Source organism: Lipotes vexillifer, unplaced genomic scaffold (genome assembly GCF_000442215.2).
Source record: "Lipotes vexillifer unplaced genomic scaffold, Lipotes_vexillifer_v1.1 scaffold306, whole genome shotgun sequence".
Classification (NCBI taxonomy): Eukaryota; Metazoa; Chordata; class Mammalia; order Artiodactyla; family Lipotidae; genus Lipotes; species Lipotes vexillifer.
In genome coordinates this window covers 64,648-86,412 of record NW_006789814.1, presented here as the reverse complement: position 1 = coordinate 86,412, position 21,765 = coordinate 64,648, and the positions used below count along the sequence as shown (strand labels likewise).

Genomic DNA, 21,765 nt, shown 5'->3' with positions numbered 1-21,765 from the left:
ACTCCACAAAACTTGCCGGATTTAAGTATTATTTTCCCCATGGGAAAGCCTCCATGGGGTTCCTCTTAAATCCCTACAAAAGGTTAATTGCTAATCCATAGGAATCACTATCATTTTCACAAAAGGCTACTTGTTGCAAAGAGGGGCAGGTAATTGCTTTTTGTGTTCCACATCATTCTTACTTTATTTTTTCCTTTTCTGTTAATGATGAATGGCTTGTCAAAGCAGCAATAATATTTTTATTTTAATTACAAGCCATCGAAAGTCCTTATTTCCAAGAGAAAAGATTAGTTTAACGATTAAACTCCCTCTGCTTCTATGAGTAAAAATTAGTTAACCAAATACTGTCTTCTTTTAGTGGACTTAACTAAAAGTTAAGTGCAGGTGGTTTACTTAACTAAAAGTAAAGTGCAGGTGGTTTCATTTTCAGACAATTGATATGTGTGATACACACCAATGGATCTCCCACGGACCTTAGGTCGTGAGCAGAACTCTACAGGTATTGCAACTGCTTCCCCAGTCCTGTGTGCACCAACCATTGCCCACAGACAGAATCAGTAACAGAGGTCATATACTAAAGTTTTTCAAATGTTTGTAGATGCTGTTGGAATTAACAAGTCAAAAATCTATATGAAGTAATATCATATAAAAGCATTGCTGAATTCACAGTAACTTTTTAAATGCATTGTCCCAACCAACAGACATCAAAATTCCGACTGCCTTTCTGAAGGATCGATCCAAGAGTATTTTGAGTTTATGTTAAAGGGATGCTTAAGCGTGGAAAGGATGGGGACCATCTGAGCCACGTGTTCAAATCTAAACAACTCAGGATGGCATTCAAGGCCTTCCAGTGTCAAGCATCTAAGGAGGCAGTAGGTGTGAAGAACACAGGTTTAGAAGTCAGGTGGACTGTGACTGTGTTCCGTGCTCCACGATTAGCTGGGTAGCCTTGGACAAGCTAGTTAACTTCTATGTCTTTTTCTCCTCACCTGTAAAATAAGGTGAACATAGCAGTACCTACCTTGTTATCTCAGTGGCACCACCCCAGGACACCTTGATCTCAAAGGAGGGGGATCGTGGTGGTAGAGGGAGCCCCCACTCCCATCTAAGGGGAGGAAGGAGCAGAACAGAGCGAGTTGGGGCTGGGACGGTGCTTAGTGATATGCCCTGCACAGGCATGTAATAGTCTGATCATAGTGTCTGCACGTAGCAAGCCTACAATAAGTATCACTTAGTTATTTTTACAATGGTTAAGTCACTTGCCTGCCTTCTCTAGCTGATTGGCCTTCCTAACCTGTGTGATGATTAAAAGTACCTTCTAGAGCGGTGCTTCTCAATCTTTTTGTTCATTACCTTTTAAGACATTACTTTTCCTAATTGACTTCCCCATGATATTTTAATACCACAGATATATTGTAATTCTATTTATGAGGATTAATTTCATGAGCCAGCTTGGCTGAGCCATGGACAGGATGCTGGGATTGTAAACCCCACCCCTGCCATATAGACTGAGTGGTGAGGGGAAGGCTGTAGGCTCTGGGTGGGAGGTTCCTGTGACTCATGGCCTCGTGGGCCTTTTCCTTTAGTCCTGTCCTTCCAGGCAGTGGGCTGGACATCTTTTCTGAGAGCCAGTCCCAGGATTTCAGGCCCCACCTAGAAACCTCCTTGATTGCCCCTCATTCCCCACACCCCCAGTCAGTCTTCCCTCAAGTTCTGAGCCTACACCCTCTTCATTCCTCCATGTAAATATCTTCTTTTCCTCTCACAATCATCCTTAAGGTGTTTTAAAGCCAGAACCCAAAAGATTAGCAACCACAAGCTACTTTCCCCTTATTGAAGGGCAGGGAGGAGCCTCAGAATGTTTGGTTTCCATCCTTAGAGTGCATGTGCCTCAGATCCTAGAATGGGTTGGATCATTTAAAGCAGTTGTCATTAAGTTTCTGATTTTAAATTGGTTGAATATTCATATCCTGTTATATTCTTTGGCTCAATTAATCTCTACAACAAGCCCATGAGGTAGGTTGTATTATCAGCCCCATTTTATTTTATTTTATTTATTTATTTTTTGTATAGTTGATTTACAATGATTACAATGTTATGTTAGTTGCTGGTATACAGCAAAGTGATTCAGATATAGATATAGATATTCTTTTTCAGATTATTTTCCATTACGGTTTATTACAGGATATTGAATATATTGGGTTGACCAAAAAGTTCGTTTTCCTAACATCTTACGGAAAATCCCAAACGAACTTTTTGGCCAACCCAATAGTTCCCCATGCTATACAGTAGGGCCTTGTTGCTTATCTATTTTATATATAGTGGTTTGTATCTGCTAATCCCAAACTCCTAATTTATCCCTTACCCCCTTTCCCCTTTGGTAACCATGTTTGTTTTCTATGTCTGTGAGTCTGTTTCTGTCTTGTAAATAAGTTCATTTGTGTCATATTTTAGATTCCACATATAAGTAATATCACATGGTATTTATCTTTCTCTGTCTGAGTTACTTCACTTAGTATAATAATCTCTAGGTCCATCATGTTGCTGCAAATAGCATTATTTCATTCTTTTTTACATCAGCCCCATTTTAAAGATGAGGCAACTCAGGCACAGAGAGGTTAAATAACTTACATAGTTCACACAGCTGGTAGGTAGCTGTGCTGGTTTTCGAGCCCAGGTCTTTCTGATACAGACCAGGGTTCTTGGCCTTCCCCAATCAATAGGAATTGACCAGAGGCCAGACAAGAAATTCAGGCAAGGCTTTACTGGGGCCCCTGCTGCAGCAGGGGGGAGTGAGAACAAGCAACGGGTTCCCTTGCTTGCTGCTCCCCAAGGGGGTGGGGGGGAGCTGGATCCTTACATGGGGTGAGGGTGGGAGTGTGTCCAGGGATTGGGCAGGAGGGCTGGCTTAGGTGTTTTGCCCACCCCTCTGGTGATGCTGAGTGCAGGGGGCATGCTCAGTACCCTACTTTTGCTCCCAACACCCTGTTTTGCTCCAGGCTCTTCAGAAGTGGCAATTGGGTTTTGTGGTCTCTTTGTATCCTTTGTTCAGAATTTGCCCTAACTGTGCATACATGCAGTTATTTTTAGTCCCATATAGTTTCTTGGTATTTTGTTGCTGGAGGAGAGGTATGTCCAGGTGCAAGCATTGCAACACTGCAGCAAAGGGACCTGGGACCAGGTCCCAGGCCTGTCTCATTTCTGACTTACAGCCTGAACGCTTAGACCACACAAGTAAGCTCTAAGAGGCCCAGTGGTGATCTGGCCCTAGCAGAGGAGCTAAATCTAGGAAAAATTCTCTTTATCTTTTCCCCAGCTTCTAGATTTAGTAGGCATTCCCCATATGTATGTGAAAGACTGAGGTTGCTAAGAGAAATTACAGTGGCCTACCTACAGCAGTCAAGCTAGGGTTAACTGAGGTGTGTTGGTTTCTACCTCCTGTCAGGAGGAAAATAATGCTTAATCTCACTCCCAGCCCAATGCCAAAGACCAAAGGACCGCTGCCTGAGCTGTGTCCTTGTGGGCAAAACTGAAACTTGCGAAGTGATCTGGAGGGGAGATGGCTCTGATGATCAGAACAATCTAAAAATAAGGAAATGTTTGAAGAATTGTTGTGACAGTGACATAGGGGGAAAAAAAGAATCCTTTACCTTAAGTGGAAAACTTTTGCCCACGGACAAAACTACAATGTCTAGATACCTGTTAGAATTTACAAAAGTCTGTTTCCCCAGATACCAATTTTTGATGGTGTGGGCCAGCACACACATATTAAATCTAGAATTCACGAGGTAATACTATGCAGGGCTGATGACGTATTTATTTAGTACCTGGCAAGTTTTTTCTTTTGTTTTCATTATAAAAGCAATATAAGTTCATGGTAAGAAAGTCAAACAGAACAGAAGGGAGTAAACTGAAATGTAAAGGTCTCACCCAACACAAACCACCCATTTCAACTCCCCAGAAGCAATTCCTTTTGTTAAGAGCTTTTCTATGCAGTCATAAGGAAATAATGTCTGTTGGCTGGTTTTTTAAACAAATGGGACCATCCTATACATCATTGTTTTGGAATTGCTTTTTTAGTATGTAATAGCATGGATTGGGTATCTTGTCACCTACAGCTTAAAATTGTTGTATGATATCCCACTTATGGGATGCAGGAGGAAGTTTTGACTAGTCTCCTAGTATTGGAAATTCAGGAGAAATGCCTGAGAAATAATGATAGTTCACAAAATTATATGATGAATAAACACCTTCATACACAAGTTCCCCATTAGAATATAAATTCTATGGTGGCACAGATTTTACCTGTTTTGTTTACCGACACATAGTGGGTGCCAAATAAACATTTGTGGGGTAAATATCATGTGTATATGGATCTATATAGATATTTTAATTTCTATATGTATTGACCAAGCACCCTCCAAAATTATTGTTTCATTATATATTCCCATATGCTTTGTTTTATTTTGCTTTGTTTTGTTTTGTTTTCACCAGCTGGGGACTTCATCTTTAGAGCTCAGTGTAGTAGTAATAGTGAATATTTGTGTATTAGTTTCCTGTTGCTGCTGTAACAAATTACCACAAATGTCATGGCTTAAAGCAGTTCATTACCTTCCAGTTCTGGGGGTCAGAAGTCCAAAATGGGTTGGCAGGAATGTGTTCCTTCTGGAGGCTTTACAGGAGAATTCATTTCCTTGCCTTTTTCAGCTACTAAAGCCTGCATTCTTTGGCTTGTGGCCTCTTCCACACCATTCCAACCTCTGCTTCTTGTCACATCTCCTTCTCTGACTCTGACCCTCTTGTCTCTCTTCTTCCCTTATATGGACTGTTGTAATTACACTGGGCCCACCTTGATAATCCAAGATAATCTCCCCATCTTGAAATTTCTAACTTAATCACATCTGCAAAGTCCCATTTGCCACATAAGGTAATATATTCACAGGCTCCAGGGATTAGGACATGGACATCTTGGAGAGCCATTACTTTGCATATCACAGCTGCGGAATCATGTTTGAATTTCAGCGTTGTCACTTCAACATGCATACCCTACATATGTTGAGTCCCTACTTATCATGTCCTGAACTAAATCTAAGAAATACACTAACTAGCTCAGTGGTCTTGCCCAAGTCACATAACCTCCTTGAGCCTCCATTTCTCAGTTGCAAAAGTGGAGGGATTCATATCTGTCTCATAGGAACTGCTGTATGGAGAATGTCTCCAGACAGTCTTTTCCATTTGACCAGCATTTAGGAATTACTATATACTGTTTTAATCTTGACAAAATGTAAATGTAAAACACTGGATTAAGCAGTAAGAGGTAGAGAAACAGATCTTCTTGTAAACTTCTGATGTGAATGTAAATTGGTAAAGCCTTTTCTAGAGGGCAATGTGGCACTATGAATATAATGAAAAGCCTTATATATGTTTGTTCTCTTTATCCTAGTAAGTATCCACTTCTAAAGTGCATATTAGGGACATGGTTGAATTTATGTCCAAAGATATTCAGTGAAATATTACTTATAATATGACAGGGGGAACAGAAACAGACTAAATGTCCACTAATAAGGAGCTGGGTAAATAAGTATGGTACATCCTCATTGCAGAAATCTCATCAGCCATATAAAAGGGTTTTGTAAAAGAATATTAAATACCATCTTCAGAGGCTTGTCAAATGATAGTGACAAACCCGGGATTTAAGTCAGGGTTGCTTACTACATCAGCAAAAGAATTCTGTGTGGTGAGAGAGCTTTTATATACCAAAAAAAAAAGACTAAAAGTGTAGATATCATGATGTTACAGTGGTTATTTCTGGGTAATGGAATAAGAAGTGGTTTTTATTTTTGCTTACTTATAAAGTATTTTTAATTTTCTAACAATGAAGATTGGGGAAAAGGGACGTCGATACAGAACAATTCCTCTAGTGAAATTAACAGGCGTTTCTAGGTAAACCAATACTACCGAAGGTGTCCCCCTAGTGGAAGACGGGACGCGGCGGCCGCTGGAACACCTGATTGCGACTTTTCACATAGCTAATTGTATTCAAGACTTTCCGAGAGAAACAAGAGCCTAAAGTTAGTAAGCTATGCTGCTTATTCAAAATTTTTTAAAAAGAGGGGCCCATTGCAAAAGAAAGGAGCAAACCTCACCCTGGGAAGCAGGTGCTACCAATTCTAGGCGCAATCCTTAGATTGACAATGAACTTTTTCAATTGTCAAGGTCGGGGAACTAAGCTCCTTGGGTTTAATTCTCCTCTCTCGCTTGGTGGTAGCTTGTGTTCTAGGTCCAGGTCTAGGTCTAGGTCTAGGCCGCCTGACTCTCAAATCGAAGGTACAGACAAGGTGAAGTAACTGAAGACTCTGGGGCGCAGCCTAAAGCCTGAAAAGAGACACCTGTTGGGAGCGCTAGCACCTCCCCGCGACTCAACGAATCTTCGGTTCCTCTCGGCTCCTCTCGGCTCCTCTTCGGCTGAGTTCGGCCTCGCTCGTCTTCTAGGGCTCGGTTGCGTTCGGCCGGCTCGCGTCTTCTCGGGCTCGGCTCTCTTCGGCCGCGCTCTGCTCGCTCTCGTCTCGGACTCGGCTCTCTTCGGCTACGTTCGGCTGCGGCCCCGAAGGGCGCCCATGGAACAGGGCTTGCCAGCTCGAGAGACAGCTATGGCGCCGCTGCTGGAGTATGAACGGCAGCTGGTGCTGGAACTACTGGACGCGGACGGGCTGGTGGTGTGCGCCCGTGGACTCGGCGCGGACCGGCTCCTCTACCACTTCCTCCGGCTGCACTGCCACCCGGCGTGCCTGGTGCTGGTGCTCAACACGCAGCCAGCCGAGGAGGTGCGGCCGCTCGCGCTGGGGGAGGGGACCCCGGGAACGCTGGGGGCCTTCGGAGCAGACGCAGGCCTCGGCGCGGAGGCCAGGCTTCTGAGGGCGATGCGGGTCCCTGACGCGGGCGGGAAGGCGTTGAATAGGGGTCCCTGAGACAGATGCAGTCCCCTGACGCGGGTGCGGGAACGCTGAGACGGTGGGCGGGGTCGCAGGACCCTGACACAGGTTCGAGGACCTGAAAGGGTTGGAGGGTCTCGGAGAGGAGTAGGGGAGTCATTTGAGAAGCGTGGAGGTGGAAAAGATTGGAGGTCTCAGAAGAGGGTGGGGAGTTGTCTGGTGGAGGATGTGGAAGGGAATAACGAGGCAGTCCTAAAGTTGGGTATTAACGGACTGGCTGGAGGTAGAGGAGTGAGGTTCCTAAAAGGGAACAGTGATGGGGATGGAGGAATCTCTGAAGGGAATGGGGAGACGTAAAAGGAGATGCTGAGGCTTGGGAGAACCCTGTAGGGAAGAGGAGGGACTGGGGGTTCACCTAGGCTGTGGGAAGAGGGGCATAGGGTCAGAAGGGAAGGGAGCTGGAAGCTGAGGGTATTGGGGAAGGGTACCTGGGTTAGGGAGAGTGGAGAACACTGAGGAAGATAGAAGGGGGATACACCTTTGCTGAGGGGTAGTGACAGGCGACACAGCTTTATCTGACAACTCTGATGAGCCCTTACATATCTAGAGCAGATGGCCAGAAGGAAAATGCCAGCTGAGAAGAGTGACCACACACTCCCTGACTGATCCATCTAGGTATCCCTAGTGCTTGACTAGCGCTTAGCACAACCCCCCCCCCCCCCCCAGGAAAGGTGGTATCAAACTTAAAGGACCAAGGGTCCCATTGACATGATGAAATCCCCCTCTAGGGTGGACCAGGACAGAACTAATAGTCTAAAACACCACCTGGGGAAAGGATTCCCTTGTTATCTTCTCACATGGTATTTACACTTGCTTGCAGAGTTGCCTCTGGTGGGCAGTATTTTCTAGGTAGCAGAAGTCTTTTAACTCAGGATTTTAAAAGTCTTTTGTTGTCGTTAAACTGCTAATAACATCTCAAGTGCAGTGAGTCCTTAGTGCAAACCCCAAAACAAAAACAAAACCCTAGATAAATGTCGATTGTTTGGTTGATCAGCGTAAAGTAATTTAGTTTGTATGTTCATTAAGTTCATGATCTCTGAAAAAGGCAGCATATCATTTAAAATACAAATACTGGTAACCTAATAAAAACTGCCCTCTATTAAACGGTCTACTAATCAAGTCTGATTTAATTTAGGAATATTTTATCAATCAGCTGAAGTTAGAAGGAGTTGAACATCTCCCTCGCCGAGTAACAAATGAAATCACAAGTAGCAATCGCTATGAGGTGTACACACAAGGTGGTGTGATATTTGCAACAAGTCGAATACTTGTGGTTGATTTCTTGACTGATAGAATACCTTCAGATTTAATTACTGGTAAGAATTTGAAGACTTATTGTTATTTGTACATACGTTTGCACTTTCTTTTCTGTATGTGTCTGTTCCCTCTGCTAAACTCTAAACTAGAACCTTCTTGTGAACAGCATTGGATGTTTTTGTTCAACATTGTGCTTCCAGGTGTTAACACAGTACCTGGCACATTTTGGCCTGAATAAGAAACTAAATGTAAGATTGACGTTTCCTTGTTTTCTAAGCTCATATTCAGTCAATACTTAGTAATTGACAGGCATTTGCTTTTAGAAACTGCTCAGATTTGAAATGTTTATAAATATTCTTTATATATTTCCTAAAAGAGTTTGGTTTTCCTCTTTAAAGAATATTTTTTCCCGGGCTTCCCCGGTGGCGCAGTGGGTGAGAGTCCGCCTGCCGATGCAGGGGACGTGGGTTCGTGCACCGGTCCGGGAACATCCCACATGCCGCGGAGCGGCTGCATGCTGCGGAGCGGCTGGGCCTGTGAGCCATGACCTCTGAGCCTGTGCTCCGCGACAGGAGAGGCCACAGCAGTGAGAGGCCCGCGTGCCACAAATTAAAAAAAAAAAAAAAAAAAAAAAAAGAATATTTTTTCCCATGATTTGAAATTTTCAAAACAATTTTTTTCAGTATAGTTAGCATACAATATTATATTGGTTTCAGGTGTATAGTAATTCAGTATTTTTATAGATTATGCTCCATACAAATTTATTATAAATATTGACTATATTCCCTGTGCTGTACATTACATCCTTAACTTGTTTATTTTATACCTAATAGTTTGTACCTCTTACTCCCCTTCACCTCTTTTGCCTCTCGCCCCATCCCTCTCCTCACTGGTAACCACTAGTTTGTTGTCTGTTTCTGTTTTGTTGTATTTCTTCCATTGTTTTATTTTTTAGATTCCACATAAAAGTGAAAACACAGTATTTGTCTTTCTCTGTCTGACTACTTCATTTAGCAAAATACCCTCCAGGTCCATCCGTGTTGTGGCACATGGCAAAATTTCATTCTTTTTTTATGGCTGAGTGATGTTCCCTTGTATATATATTCCACATCTTCTTTATCCATTCATCTATCCATGGACACTTTAGTTGCTTCCATATCTTGGCTGTTGTAAATAATGCTTCTGTGAACATTGGGGTGCATATATCTTTTCAAGTTAATGTTTTTGTTTTCTTCAAATAAATACCCAGGAGTGGAATGGCTGAATCATACGGTACTTCTCCTTTTAGTTTTCTGAGGAACCTCCATACTGTTTTCCATAGTGGCTGCACCAATTTACATTCCCACCAAGAGTACACGAGGGTTCCTTTTTCTCCACACCCTCAAAAAACACTTGTTATCTCTTGTCTTTTTCACGATAGACATTCTGAGAGGTGCGAGGTGATATCTCATTGTCCGTGTCTGTTGGCCATCTGTGTGTATTCTTTGGGAAAATGCCTATTCAGATCCTCTGCCCATGTTTTAATCAGGTTCTTTGGTTTTTTGATGTTGAGTTGTATGAGTTTTTGGTATATTTTAGGTATTAATCTCTTATTGAACATACTGTTTGCAAATATCTTCTCCCATTCAGTAGGTTGCTATTTCGTTTTGTTGGTTGGTTTCCTTTGCTGTGCAAAAGCTTTTTAGTTTGATTATTTTTGTTTTTGTTTCCCTTCCCTAAGGAGACAGATCCAAAAATTATTGCTAAGACAGATGTCAGAGAGCATACTGCCTATGTTTTCTCCTAGGAGTTTTATGGTTTCAGGTCTTACAGTTAGGTCTCTAATCTATTTTGACTTTATTTTTGTATATGGTGTGAGAAAAATGTTTTAATTTCTTTCTTTTACATGTAGTTGTCCAGATTTCCCAATACCAGTTATTGAAGAGACTGTCTTTTCCCCATTGTATATTCTTGACTACTCTGTCTTAGATTAATTGATCATGTGCATGAGTTTATTTGGGAGCTTTCTATTCTGTTCCACTGATCTCTGTGTCTGGTTTTGGGGCAGTACATGCTGTTTTGATTACTGTAGCTTTGTAGTATAGTCTCAAGTCTGGGAACATGATACCTTCAGTGTTGTTCTTTTTTCTCAAGATTGCTTTGGCTATTTAGAGTCTTTTGTGATTCCAATCAAAATTTAGGATTATTTGTTCTAGTTCTAGGAAAAATGTCATAGGTATTTTGATGAGGATTGCATTAAATCTGTAGATTGCTTTGGGTAATATGGACATTTTAACAATATTCTTCCAATTGATGAACAAAGGATATATTTCCATTTATTTGTATTGTCTTCAGTTTCTTTGATCAGTGTCTTATAGTTTTCAGAGTACAGATCTTTCACCTCCTTATTAAATTTATAATTGGTTTAATTTAATACCTAAATTTATTCTTATTTTATTCTTTTTCATTCAGTTGTCAATGGGATTGTTTCTTGATTTCTGTTTCTGATACCTCATTCTTAGTGTATAGAAATACAACAGATTTCTATATTAGTCTTATATTCTACAACTTTACTGAATTTACTGAATTTATATATTCTAATCGTTTTTTGGTGGAGTCTTAAGGGTTTTCTATATATAGTATGTCATCTGCAAATAGTGAGTTTTACTTCTTCACTTCCAATTTGGATGCCTTTTATTTCTTTTTCTTGTCTGATTGCTGAGTCTAGACCTTTCAATATTATGTTAAATAGAAGTGGTGAGAGTGGACATCCTTGTCGTGTCCCTGATCTTAGATGAAAAGATTTTAGCTTTCACCATTGAGTATAACATTAGCTGTGGGTTTGTCATAAATGGCTTTTATTATGTTGAGATATGTTCCTCTATACCAACTTTGTTGAGAGTTTTTATCATGAATGGATGTTGAATTTTGTCAAATGCTTTTTCTGTATCTGGTGAAATGATTATGTGATTTATATCCTTCATTTTGTTAATGGTTCAATATCCACAAATCAGTGTTCAATATTGAACTACCCTTGCATCCCTGGAATAAATCCCACTTGGTCATGATGTATGATCCTTTTATATATTGTTGAATTCAGTTTGCTAATATTTTGTTAAGGACTTTACATCTATGTTCATCAGGGATATTGGCCCTTAATTTTCTTTTTTTGTAGTATCTTTGTCTGGTTTTGGTATCAGGATAATGCTGGGCTCATAGAATGAGTTGGGAAGTGTTCTATCCTCTTCAAATTTTTGGATAGTTTGAGAAAGATAGGTATTAACTCTCCTAAAGTGTTTGGTGGAATTCTCCTGTGAAGTCATCTGGTCCTAGACTTTTCTTTGTTGGGATTTTTTGTTAGTGATTCAATTTATTACTAGTAATTAGTCTCTTTAGATATTTTATTTCTTCCTGATTCAGTATTAGAAGATTGTGTGTTTATAGAGGTTTATCCATTTCTTATAAGTTGTCCAATTTGTTGGCATATAACTCTTAGTATATTCTCTTATGATTATTTGTATTTCTGTGATATCAGTTGTAAGTTTGTCTCTTTCAATTCTGATTTATTTATTTGGGCCCTTCCTCTTTTTTTCTTGATGAGTCTGGCTAAAGAATCAATTCCTTTAAATAGACAATTAGGTTGTTTATTTGAGTTTTTTCTTGTTTCTTGAGGTAGGCCTGTATCACTATAAACTTCCCTCTTAGAACTGCTTGTACTGCATCAGATAGATTCGGGAAAGTTATGTTTCTGTTTTCATTCCTCTCAATGTATTTTTTAATTTCCTATTTGATTTATTTGTTGACCCATTGGCTTTGTAGTAGCATCTTATTTAGTCTTCATGTGTTTGTATTTTTCCATTTTTCTTTGCAAAATTGATTTGTAATTTCATAATGTTGTGGTTGGAAAATATCCTTGATATAACTGCAGTCTTCTTAAATTTACTTAAGTAAGGAGTTAAGTCTTTCTAGTGTATTTTTCATTTTAGTTATTGTATTGTTCAGTTCTGATTTTTTTTTAAAATATTTTTCTAGTTCTTTGTTGAAGCTCTCACTATATTCCTCTATTTTCCCAAGTTCAGTGAGCATTTTTATAACTCTTGCTTTAAACTCTTTATCATGTAAATTACTTATGTCTGTTCATTAGGGTTTTTTCTCAGGATTTTATCTTGTTCTCTTGTTTGGAACATATTCTTCTGTCTTCTCATTTTATTTAACTTTCTCTGTTTGTCTCTATGAAGTTAGGCAAAACAGTTACCTATCCCAGTCTTGAATCCATGTCCCTGTGTGGGAGTGTCCCTGTGCAGTCTGTGTGTGCCCAGTGGTTTTGGTGGGAGAGCTGAATCTGAAGAGGGCACAGGCCGCGTCTTCTCCCAGGGTCCACTGGCAGAGCTTGCTTGGTGGGGGATAGGGCTGGAGCAAGAGTTCGGTGCAGACTGGGGCGGTCAGGCAGGACTGCCAGAGCACCAGGCAGTTTTCAATCTGCTGCCTCTGATGAGACTGGGAGCAAACAAGTCTGTGCTTACTCACTCTCTTCAAGAGTGGAGTCTTGGTTTCCTACAGCCCACTGGTTAGCCCCACTGGGTTCCAAACCAGCCAAGGGGGCCCGTCTTCCCAATGCTGGACCCCAGACTGGGGTATCAATGTGGGGCTCAAACCCCTCACTCTTTTTTTTTTTTTAACATCTTTATTGGGGTATAATTGCTTTACAATGGTGTGTTAGTTTCTGCTTTATAACAGAGTGAATCAGTTATACATATACATATGTTCCCATATCTCTTCCCTCTTTGTCTCCCTCCCTCCCACCCTCCCTATCCCACCCCTCCAGACAGCCACAAAGAACCGAGCCGGTTTCCCTGTGCCATGCGGCTGCTTCCCACTGGCTATCTACCTTACGTTTGTTAGTATATATATGTCCATGTCTCTCTCTCGCCCTATCACACCTCACCCTTCCCCCTCCCCATATCCTCAAGTCTGTTCTCCAGTAGGTCTGTGTCTTTATTCCTGTTTTACCCCTAGGTTCTTCATAACATTTTTTTTTCTTAAATTCCATATATATGTGTTAGCATACGGTATTTGTCCTTCTCTTTCTGACTTACTTCACTCTGTATGACAGACTCTAGATCTATCCACCTCATTACAAATAGCTCAATTTCGTTTCTTTTTATGGCTGAGTAATATTCCATTGTATATATGTGCCACATCTTCTTTATCCATTCATCCGACGGCGGGCACTTAGGTTGTTTCCATCTCCGGGCTATTGTAAATAGAGCTGCAATGAACATTTTGGTACATGACTCTTTCTGAATTCTGGTTTCCTCAGGGTATATACCTAGTAGTGGGATTGCTGGGTCATATGGTAGTTCTATTTGTAGTTTTTTAAGGAACCTCCATACTGTTCTCCATAGTGGCTGAACCAATTCACATTCCCACCAGCAGTGCAAGAGTGTTCCCTTTTCTCCACACCCTCTCCAGCATTTATTGTTTCTAGATTTTTTGATGATGGCCATTCTGACTGGTGTGAGATGATATCTCATTGTAGTTTTGATTTGCATTTCTCTAATGATTAATGATGTTGAGCATTCTTTCATGTGTTTGTTGGCAGTCTGTATATCTTCTTTGGAGAAATGTCTATTTAGGTCTTCTGCCCATTTTTGGATTGGGTTGTTTATTTTTTTGTTATTGAGCTGCATGAGCTGCCTGTAAATTTTAGAGATTAATCCTTTGTCAGTTGATTCATTTGCAAATATTTTCTCCCATTCTGAGGGCTGTCTTTTGGTCTTGTTTATGGTTTCCTTTGCTGTGCAAAAGCTTTGAAGTTTCATTAGGTCCCATTTGTTTATTTTTGTTTTTATCTCCATTACTCTAGGAGATGGGTCAAGAAGGATCTTGCTGTGATTTATGTCATAGAGTGTTCTGCCTATGTTTTCCTCTAAGAGTTTGATAGTTTCTGGCCTTACATTTAGGTCTTTAATCCATTTTGAGCTTATTTTTGTGTATGGTGTTAGGGAGTGATCTAATCTCATACTTTTACATGTACCTGTCCAGTTTTCCCAGCACCACTTATTGAAGAGGCTGTCCTTTCTCCACTGTATATTCCTGCCACCTTTATCAAAGATAAGGTGACCATATGTGCATGGGTTTATCTCTGGGCTTTCTATCCTATTCCATTGATCTATCTTTCTGTTTTTGTGCCAGTACCATACTGTCTTGATTACTGTAGCTTTGTAGTATAGTCTGAAGTCAGGCAGCCTGATTCCTCCAGCTCCATTTTTTGTTCTCAAGATTGCTTTGGCTATTCGGGGTCTTTTGTGTTTCCATACAAATTGTGAAATTTTTTGTTCTAGTTCTGTGAAAAATGCCAGTGGTAGTTTGATAGGGATTGCATTGAATCTATAGATTGCTTTGGGTAGTAGAGTCATTTTCACAATGTTGATTCTTCCAATCCAAGAACATGGTATATCTCTCCATCTGTTTGTATCATCTTTAATTTCTTTCATCAGTGTCTTATAATTTTCTGCATACAGGTCTTTTGTCTCCTTAGGTAGGTTTATTCCTAGATATTTTATTCTTTTTGTTGCAATGGTAAATGGGAGTGTTTTCTTGATTTCACTTTCAGATTTTTCATCATTAGTATATAGGAATGCCAGAGATTTCTGTGCATTAATTTTGTATCCTGCTACTTTACCAAATTCATTGATTAGCTCTAGTAGTTTTCTGGTAGCATCTTTAGGATTCTCTATGTATAGTATCATGTCATCTGCAAACAGTGACAGCTTTACTTCTTCTTTTCCGATTTGGATTCCTTTTATTTCCTTTTCTTCTCTGATTGCTGTGGCTAAAACTTCCAAAACTATGTTGAATAAGAGTGGTGAGAGTGGGCAACCTTGTCTTGTTCCTGACCTTAGTGGAAATGCTTTCAGTTTTTCGCCATTGAGGATGATGTTGGCTGTGGGCTTGTCATATACGGCCTTTATTATATTGAGGAAAGTTCCCTCTACACCTACTTTCTGCAGGGTTTTTATCATAAATAGGTGTTGAATTTTGTCAAAAGCTTTCTCTGCATCTATTGAGATGATCATATGGTCAAACCCCTCACTCTTTAGGGAAGATCCCTGAACTTGTGACATCCCCCTCCTTTTCTGGGTCGCCCACCAGGGGCGTGGGTCCCAACTAGATCTCTTTTCCTCCCCTCCTACCAGCCTCCATGGGGTTCTTTCTTCACAGGCTTTGTTGTAAAAGAGCCATTCTACTCGTCTTCAGGTCGTTTCAGGTCGTTCTAGGAGAGAGTTGCTCCGTACGTGGTTGTAGTTTTGATGTGTTCGTCGGGGGTGGTGAACTCAGGGTCTTCCTGCTCCACCATCTTGATCCCCCCTCTCTCCCATGATTGAAATTAAACCAATTAGTTGCTTAATTATTTTGAGAAGAATGATTTAATTTTAGCCAGAATTAATATAGAAAAGGAGTCATATTTCATTATTATCTGTCCTTTTGGAAACCTTTTCTGATTTCCCCATGCTTCTCCCCAGTCAGAGCACTTCAGAATACCACACTGTATTTGCCTGTCTATTTATTTGTCTGTCTCGTTCATGGGATGACAAGCTTCCTAAGAGTAAGGAACAACTGGTTCATCCCGGGACAAGTAACTGGTACATAGTAGGTACCAAACACATATATATTGGGTGAGTGATGCATGTATGTACGACAATTTTTAATGAACTTTCGAAGGGCAGAGAGGTTCTGGAATTCATAATTGTCCTTCCTACCATATCTATCACATTGCCCTGAACCTAGAAGACCCTCAAGAAGTATTTAATGCATAAATGTATGAATGAATGTTTTATATGGTTCATGGTGAACTGATGATTGGAAAGTTTTGTTATACTTTTGTATTTATCATTGTTATAAGCACGGGCAGGGCAGTACAGCTGAGGTCAGACTCACTTGACTTTGAAGGGTAGTGCCACTGCTTACAAGCAAGCTACTGTACTTAATTTTCACAAGCCTCAGTCTTCTCATTGCTTAAATTGAGAAAATAGTGCCTTGTGAAGTTATCAAGGATTAAATGAGGTAAAATAAATAATTGCTTAGTATACTGCCTGGTACATAGTAAATCATAAATAATAGCAAAAAATTGGCTCTTTATGGCCAGAAGTCTTGATACATTGTAAAGTCTTTTACTGTTTGCTGCTTTCTTATAAATTTAGCTTTATGTTTCCTTATTTTTTCAGTTGATAAAACGAAAAAAAAAATGTATTGAAATGACCACTAGATGTCAGTATTACTCTGTGTCTCCCAGTAACACTTCAACCTAATTAGGCAGAGAGCAATCTGAATCAAAGAAATATCCAAAGTATAGTTTATAGGTAGTTCCTAATTAAAAAGTGCAAAATGCCATTCCTGTTTCTGATCAAGTCCCAGCCAGTAATGAAGCTGGAGCTGTTACTGCTGCTTGGCTGAATGGAATGTAAATGAGTGGCAGAAATGAATTTCTTCAAATGCTACACCCCCTGGGATGACCCTCTACCCCCTCAACCCCCCAGCCCCTGTGGGAACTTTCACCATAGCTCTTACGGACCAGAGTGTCCCAGAAGCATGTAACCCCCTAGAAAATCTAGAATGTACCAGCCCTAACTTGTTCCCCTGTCACTACCCAATGTCACCACCATACCCCACCCTAGGCGTCCCTGCCAACACAGCTCCTCAATAGTGGGAGAACTGTGAAGATATCTCCCCAGATTGTACTTTCAAAAGAATGGGGCAGGAGGATGCTCTCATTGTTAAAACAGATCCTGACATCTCTAAATAGAACTCAGAACACACTTTCCGTGGGAAACTTTAAAAAAAAAGTTACATGTTAGATTTGGATACCCAGTGCCATAATTCAGCTTTATATTCATTCAACATTATTAACATTAAATGTTAGTAAACATTTCGTTTACTAACCGTCCCTTATTTGGCAGGAATGAGGTAGGTGCTGAAGACAGAAAGATGACAGGACGGTAGGGTGCTCTCCTGAGTTAGGCGGCTTCTGGGTTTGAGCTCACCTTCACCAGCTACCAGCTGTGTGACCTTGGGCAAGTTTCTTCATTTCTGTATGACTCAGTTTTCGCATCTGTAAATTGGAGACAGTAATAGTACCTTCCTCCTAGGATCATTGTGAGGATGAACTGACATAATGTATGTAAAATTCTTAGCATCACACATGGCACATAGTAAACATTCTCTGATTACTACTTACGATGTTCTGGTCCTCAAGCAATTTAGTGGAGGAGACAGGTGTAAAGAAGTAATTACAGTGCAGCATGAGATACAGAGTGTTGTGGGAGCATAAAAATGTGGGACTAGAATTGCCCCAGAAACCTAACCTGCTTGTATTTTTTTAAAGGGGGTGGTGTGGTCCTCGGATGATGTCACTTAACAGGAAGGACATGGCGTTGTTCTCAGACACTCATGATTTGGAACCTTTGGTCTGCCATTTACTTGCGAAGTGGCCTTGGTCAAGCTGCTTCCCTTTCCTGGTCTCATAGTAATACCTACCCCATGGAGTTATTGTGAGGATTCAATGAAATAAAAGTCTATAAAAGTACCTATAACCCCAGTGCCCGGGATAAAATATTAGTTCTCTTCTCCTCCTTCTTCTAGATTCCAAAAGAAATGGCAACCTTTTGGAGCACACCATTTTCTTAACTTGAGATTCACCTTTTCTTTAGACGTCCATTTTTATTATTTCTAACTTTGTCATATTTCAGTCCAGGAACTCTGGCCCATTAGAGTACTTGGAAAAACCTACCTGCTAGGTACGGAATATTTTATGAGCAGTAGATTAGTTATGTACACGTACTGGTGTTATTGAAAATCTTTTGTCTACCAAGTCCTAAATAGCCCTGTTAATTTTTACCGTATTTGAAAAACAATTTTGCTTAGCTAGAATAAATTTTAGCTCCATCCACCTCAATCTAAAATTTAAACACCAAAATAGTAGAATCTGAATTGAGTCTATTGAACTACTAGGAGTCTTGGGTTACTCTTGGTGTCATTTTCCAGATCCTAGGAGCGATGAGCATGGGAGCAAAAACATGCGAGTGCATTTGTAGCAAATATATATGGTAACTGGCTTGGTTTAGGTCTAAAAGACTGCGAGTTGTCATAGAATAATTGAGTTTTTGATCCAGAAATGACATCTGTGCACTCTTATGTCATCTCAAGTCTCTCCCTAATTTCCCATGAATCCCACTGCACCACAATGGCATGTGTATATCATACATACGTATGAGAGATCGTCTGGTCCAGTACTCTAATTTTATAATTAAGGAAACACGTATGATTGTCCTTGTTTTTGTGATTCAGGGGTGTCATTATCACATCCACCCCACAAAACAGATGTTGAAGCATATTCATTAAAGATTTTTATTTCAAATGGACTGATTTACCTTTCAATTGAGTATACTCTGATTCTGAAAGTTGAATTCTTCTAATAAGTGATGGAGATGTTGCCCAAACTTCTGAAAGGCAGCTATTTTGTATAGTTCACATCTGATTCATATATTAAAAGAATGAGTGACCTGCTTTGCTTTCAGAAATTCTTCCTCCGCCAGGCCAGACATGCCCCACCCCAGGCCTTTGCTCTTATTTCCTTGCCCGGAACTCCCTTGGCCCACATGGTCACAAGGCTCACCACCTCATCTCCAACCAGGCTTTACTCACTTAAGACTTCAGTGAGGTCACCCTATCTAAAATTGCAAACCCTAAAAAATACAACAAACTAGTGAATATAACGAAAAAGAAGCAGACCCACAGATACAGAGAACAAATGAGTGGTTACCAGTGGGGAGAGGGAAGGGGAGGGGCCAGATAGGGGTAGGGAAGTAAGAGGTACAAACTATTATAAGCCACAAGGCTATATTGTACAACACGGGGAGTATAGCCAATATTTTATAATAACTATAAATGAAGTGTAACCTTTAAAAATTGTGAATCACTCTGTCATACATCTGTAGCTTATATTGTACGTCAGCTGTACTTCAAGTTTTTAAAAGATTAAATAAGAAAATTGCAAACTACCACCCCTCGCACATACTCCCTCTCTTCTTCCTCTGACCGTTTTTTTCTCCTCAGCACTTATCCCTTCTAACCTACTAAATATTTTACTTATTTGTATTGTTTATTGTAAATGCCACAGGACAGCTACACGTGTTTTGTTCATGGCTGTATCCCCAACCTCGAACAGAGCTTGCCCACGCTCAAGTAGGCATTCAAGAAAACTGTGATGAATCAATGAAAGCGAGCATGAAAATGACATGTCTTTTCTGTACTTTAAATTTTGATTCCCTCCCTCCTCCCCACCCACCCCCCACCCAGGCATCCTGGTGTACAGAGCTCACAGAATAATCGAGTCTTGTCAAGAAGCATTCATCTTACGCCTCTTCCGACAGAAAAACAAACATGGTTTTATTAAAGCTTTCACAGACAACGCTATTGCCTTTGACACCGGCTTTTGTCATGTGGAGAGAGTGATGAGAAATCTTTTCGTAAGGAAGCTGTATCTGTGGCCAAGGTAAATAGCATTATGTGACCAGCTTCTGCGAGAGAACCTGCCGTAATTTAATTTTGCACTATAATGTAAAATTTACTGTCATTGCACTTGATACACGCTAGTCAGGTTCATAACAAGTACATCCAAATATAAATAAATGGTCACCACATTTGTGATTCTTTTAACAGGAGAGAGAGGTTTGATAGTTATTTTTCTGGTAGCCCAGGGCTATCACTTTCTTGTACATTTAGTGAAACCGCCCAGGGATCTAGAGGCTCACATACGCAACAGCTTTAGGTGAACTGCAGATTTACTGGCTAAGATTCCAACTTCCACTTTGAGGGAAATAAAGCACCAAGATTTTGAAAAATTTATGTAAATTTCTAGGAAAAACATAAGGTATCAATTTTCAAAACATTTTGCAACCTATACTAATATGTATTTTGATTATGCTGTATGGTATTTGAGAGTAGTTATTGCAGTCTTTTTCCTTTTTTGATTATACCTTACTTCAGGGATTGACATACTTTTCCTGTAAAGGGCCAGAGAGTAAATATTTTAGGCTTTTGCAGGCCATGCACCTGTCACAATTATTCAACTCTGCTGTGACAGTGTGAAAGCAGCCATAGACAATACATAAACAATGGGCGTGGCTACGTGCCAATAAGACTATTTGTAAAAACGGGCACTGGGTTTAGCGCAGACCATAATTTGCTGATCCCTGCCTTATTTGAGTAATACTTCCATTCATAGAGGTTGAAAGTATTCCTGAAAACAGTCATTTGGCTTTCCGTTTTGTTTCTTAATTGCAGTTACAAAAAGCTATTAGAGTATTAAAATGAGACCAGAAACACATAGCTCTTGCAACTCTAGAAAATATTTGAAAAATGTTTGTCTCTTTAGGTTCCATGTAGCAGTAAACTCATTCTTAGAACAGCATAAACCCGAAGTCGTAGAAATTCATGTTTCTATGACACCTGCCATGCTTGCTATACAGACTGCTATTCTGGACATTCTAAATGCATGTCTAAAGGAACTGAAATGCCATAACCCGTCGCTTGAAGTTGAAGATTTATCTTTAGAAAATGCTATTGGAAAACCTTTTGACAAGGTACTCTTATTTCTTTTCCTTTTTAAGCACCGTTTGTTATGTTGTAATTTTTAAGAATGCAAGTTATTTTAATATTTACAATGTTCTTAATAGGAATTTGCTGTTATTTTAAAATTAAATTGGAGGTGATTTAAAGTATAGTTTCTTTGGTTTACTGGAAAGTAATTTGTAGTAGAATAATTGATTGGCATATAAGCACAACTCTGATTTTTGCAGCTATATAACATAACAGAGTTTACCAGTTTAACCATTTTTATGTATACAAGGGGTAATGTTTGTTGAAGGTATAATTTGTATTAATTATAGCTCTATTGAACATCTTTTAGCAGTCCTAATTTTTTTCTTGTTTTAGACAATCCGCCATTATCTGGATCCTTTGTGGCACCAGCTTGGAGCCAAGACTAAATCCTTGGTTCAGGATTTGAAGATATTACGAACTTTGCTGCAATATCTCTCTCAGTATGATTGCATCACATTTCTTAATCTTCTGGAATCTCTCAGAGCAACAGAGAAGGCATTTGGTCTGAATTCAGGTGGGAGATAAAAATACTAATATTTATCCTAAGAGCTCATTTGAATAAAGTACTGGATTTTCGGGGGGAATCAGGTGTGGGGAGTGCTATATTCAGCTACATGGTATACTAAGATTTCAAATTACGTTTTATGTTCATAGCACAAGGATGTAGGTTTTATTGATAGCTAATATTTCCACCTACTTCTGTATAATAATAAATATTCGTATCCATTCCAAGCAATTTTATTTCTAGAAGACTGTGTATATCACAGGCAGTCCCCAACTTAGAAATAGGTTGTGTTCTGGAAGTTTAGTTGTTGTGAACTTAAAATTAATATTCCCTGAAGAAACAGGAAGGGAATACGGAGTCATCAGCTGA

The 21,765-nt window shown here is 39.9% G+C and overlaps 1 protein-coding gene across 1 annotated transcript in view; it reads left to right on the top strand.

Annotated features, from left to right (window-relative positions):
- The first annotated feature begins 6,614 nt into the window (after positions 1–6,614).
- The window catches only part of ERCC4 (ERCC excision repair 4, endonuclease catalytic subunit), a 32,554-nt gene continuing 17,403 nt past the window's right edge, over positions 6,615–21,765 (top strand). The window contains exons 1-5 of the mRNA XM_007462811.1: positions 6,615–6,824; positions 8,128–8,308; positions 19,587–19,782; positions 20,665–20,872; positions 21,225–21,405. Coding sequence (XP_007462873.1) covers positions 6,618–6,824; positions 8,128–8,308; positions 19,587–19,782; positions 20,665–20,872; positions 21,225–21,405 — 973 coding nt within the window. The 5' untranslated portion in view covers positions 6,615–6,617. The remainder of the gene's footprint in view (positions 6,825–8,127; positions 8,309–19,586; positions 19,783–20,664; positions 20,873–21,224; positions 21,406–21,765) is intronic.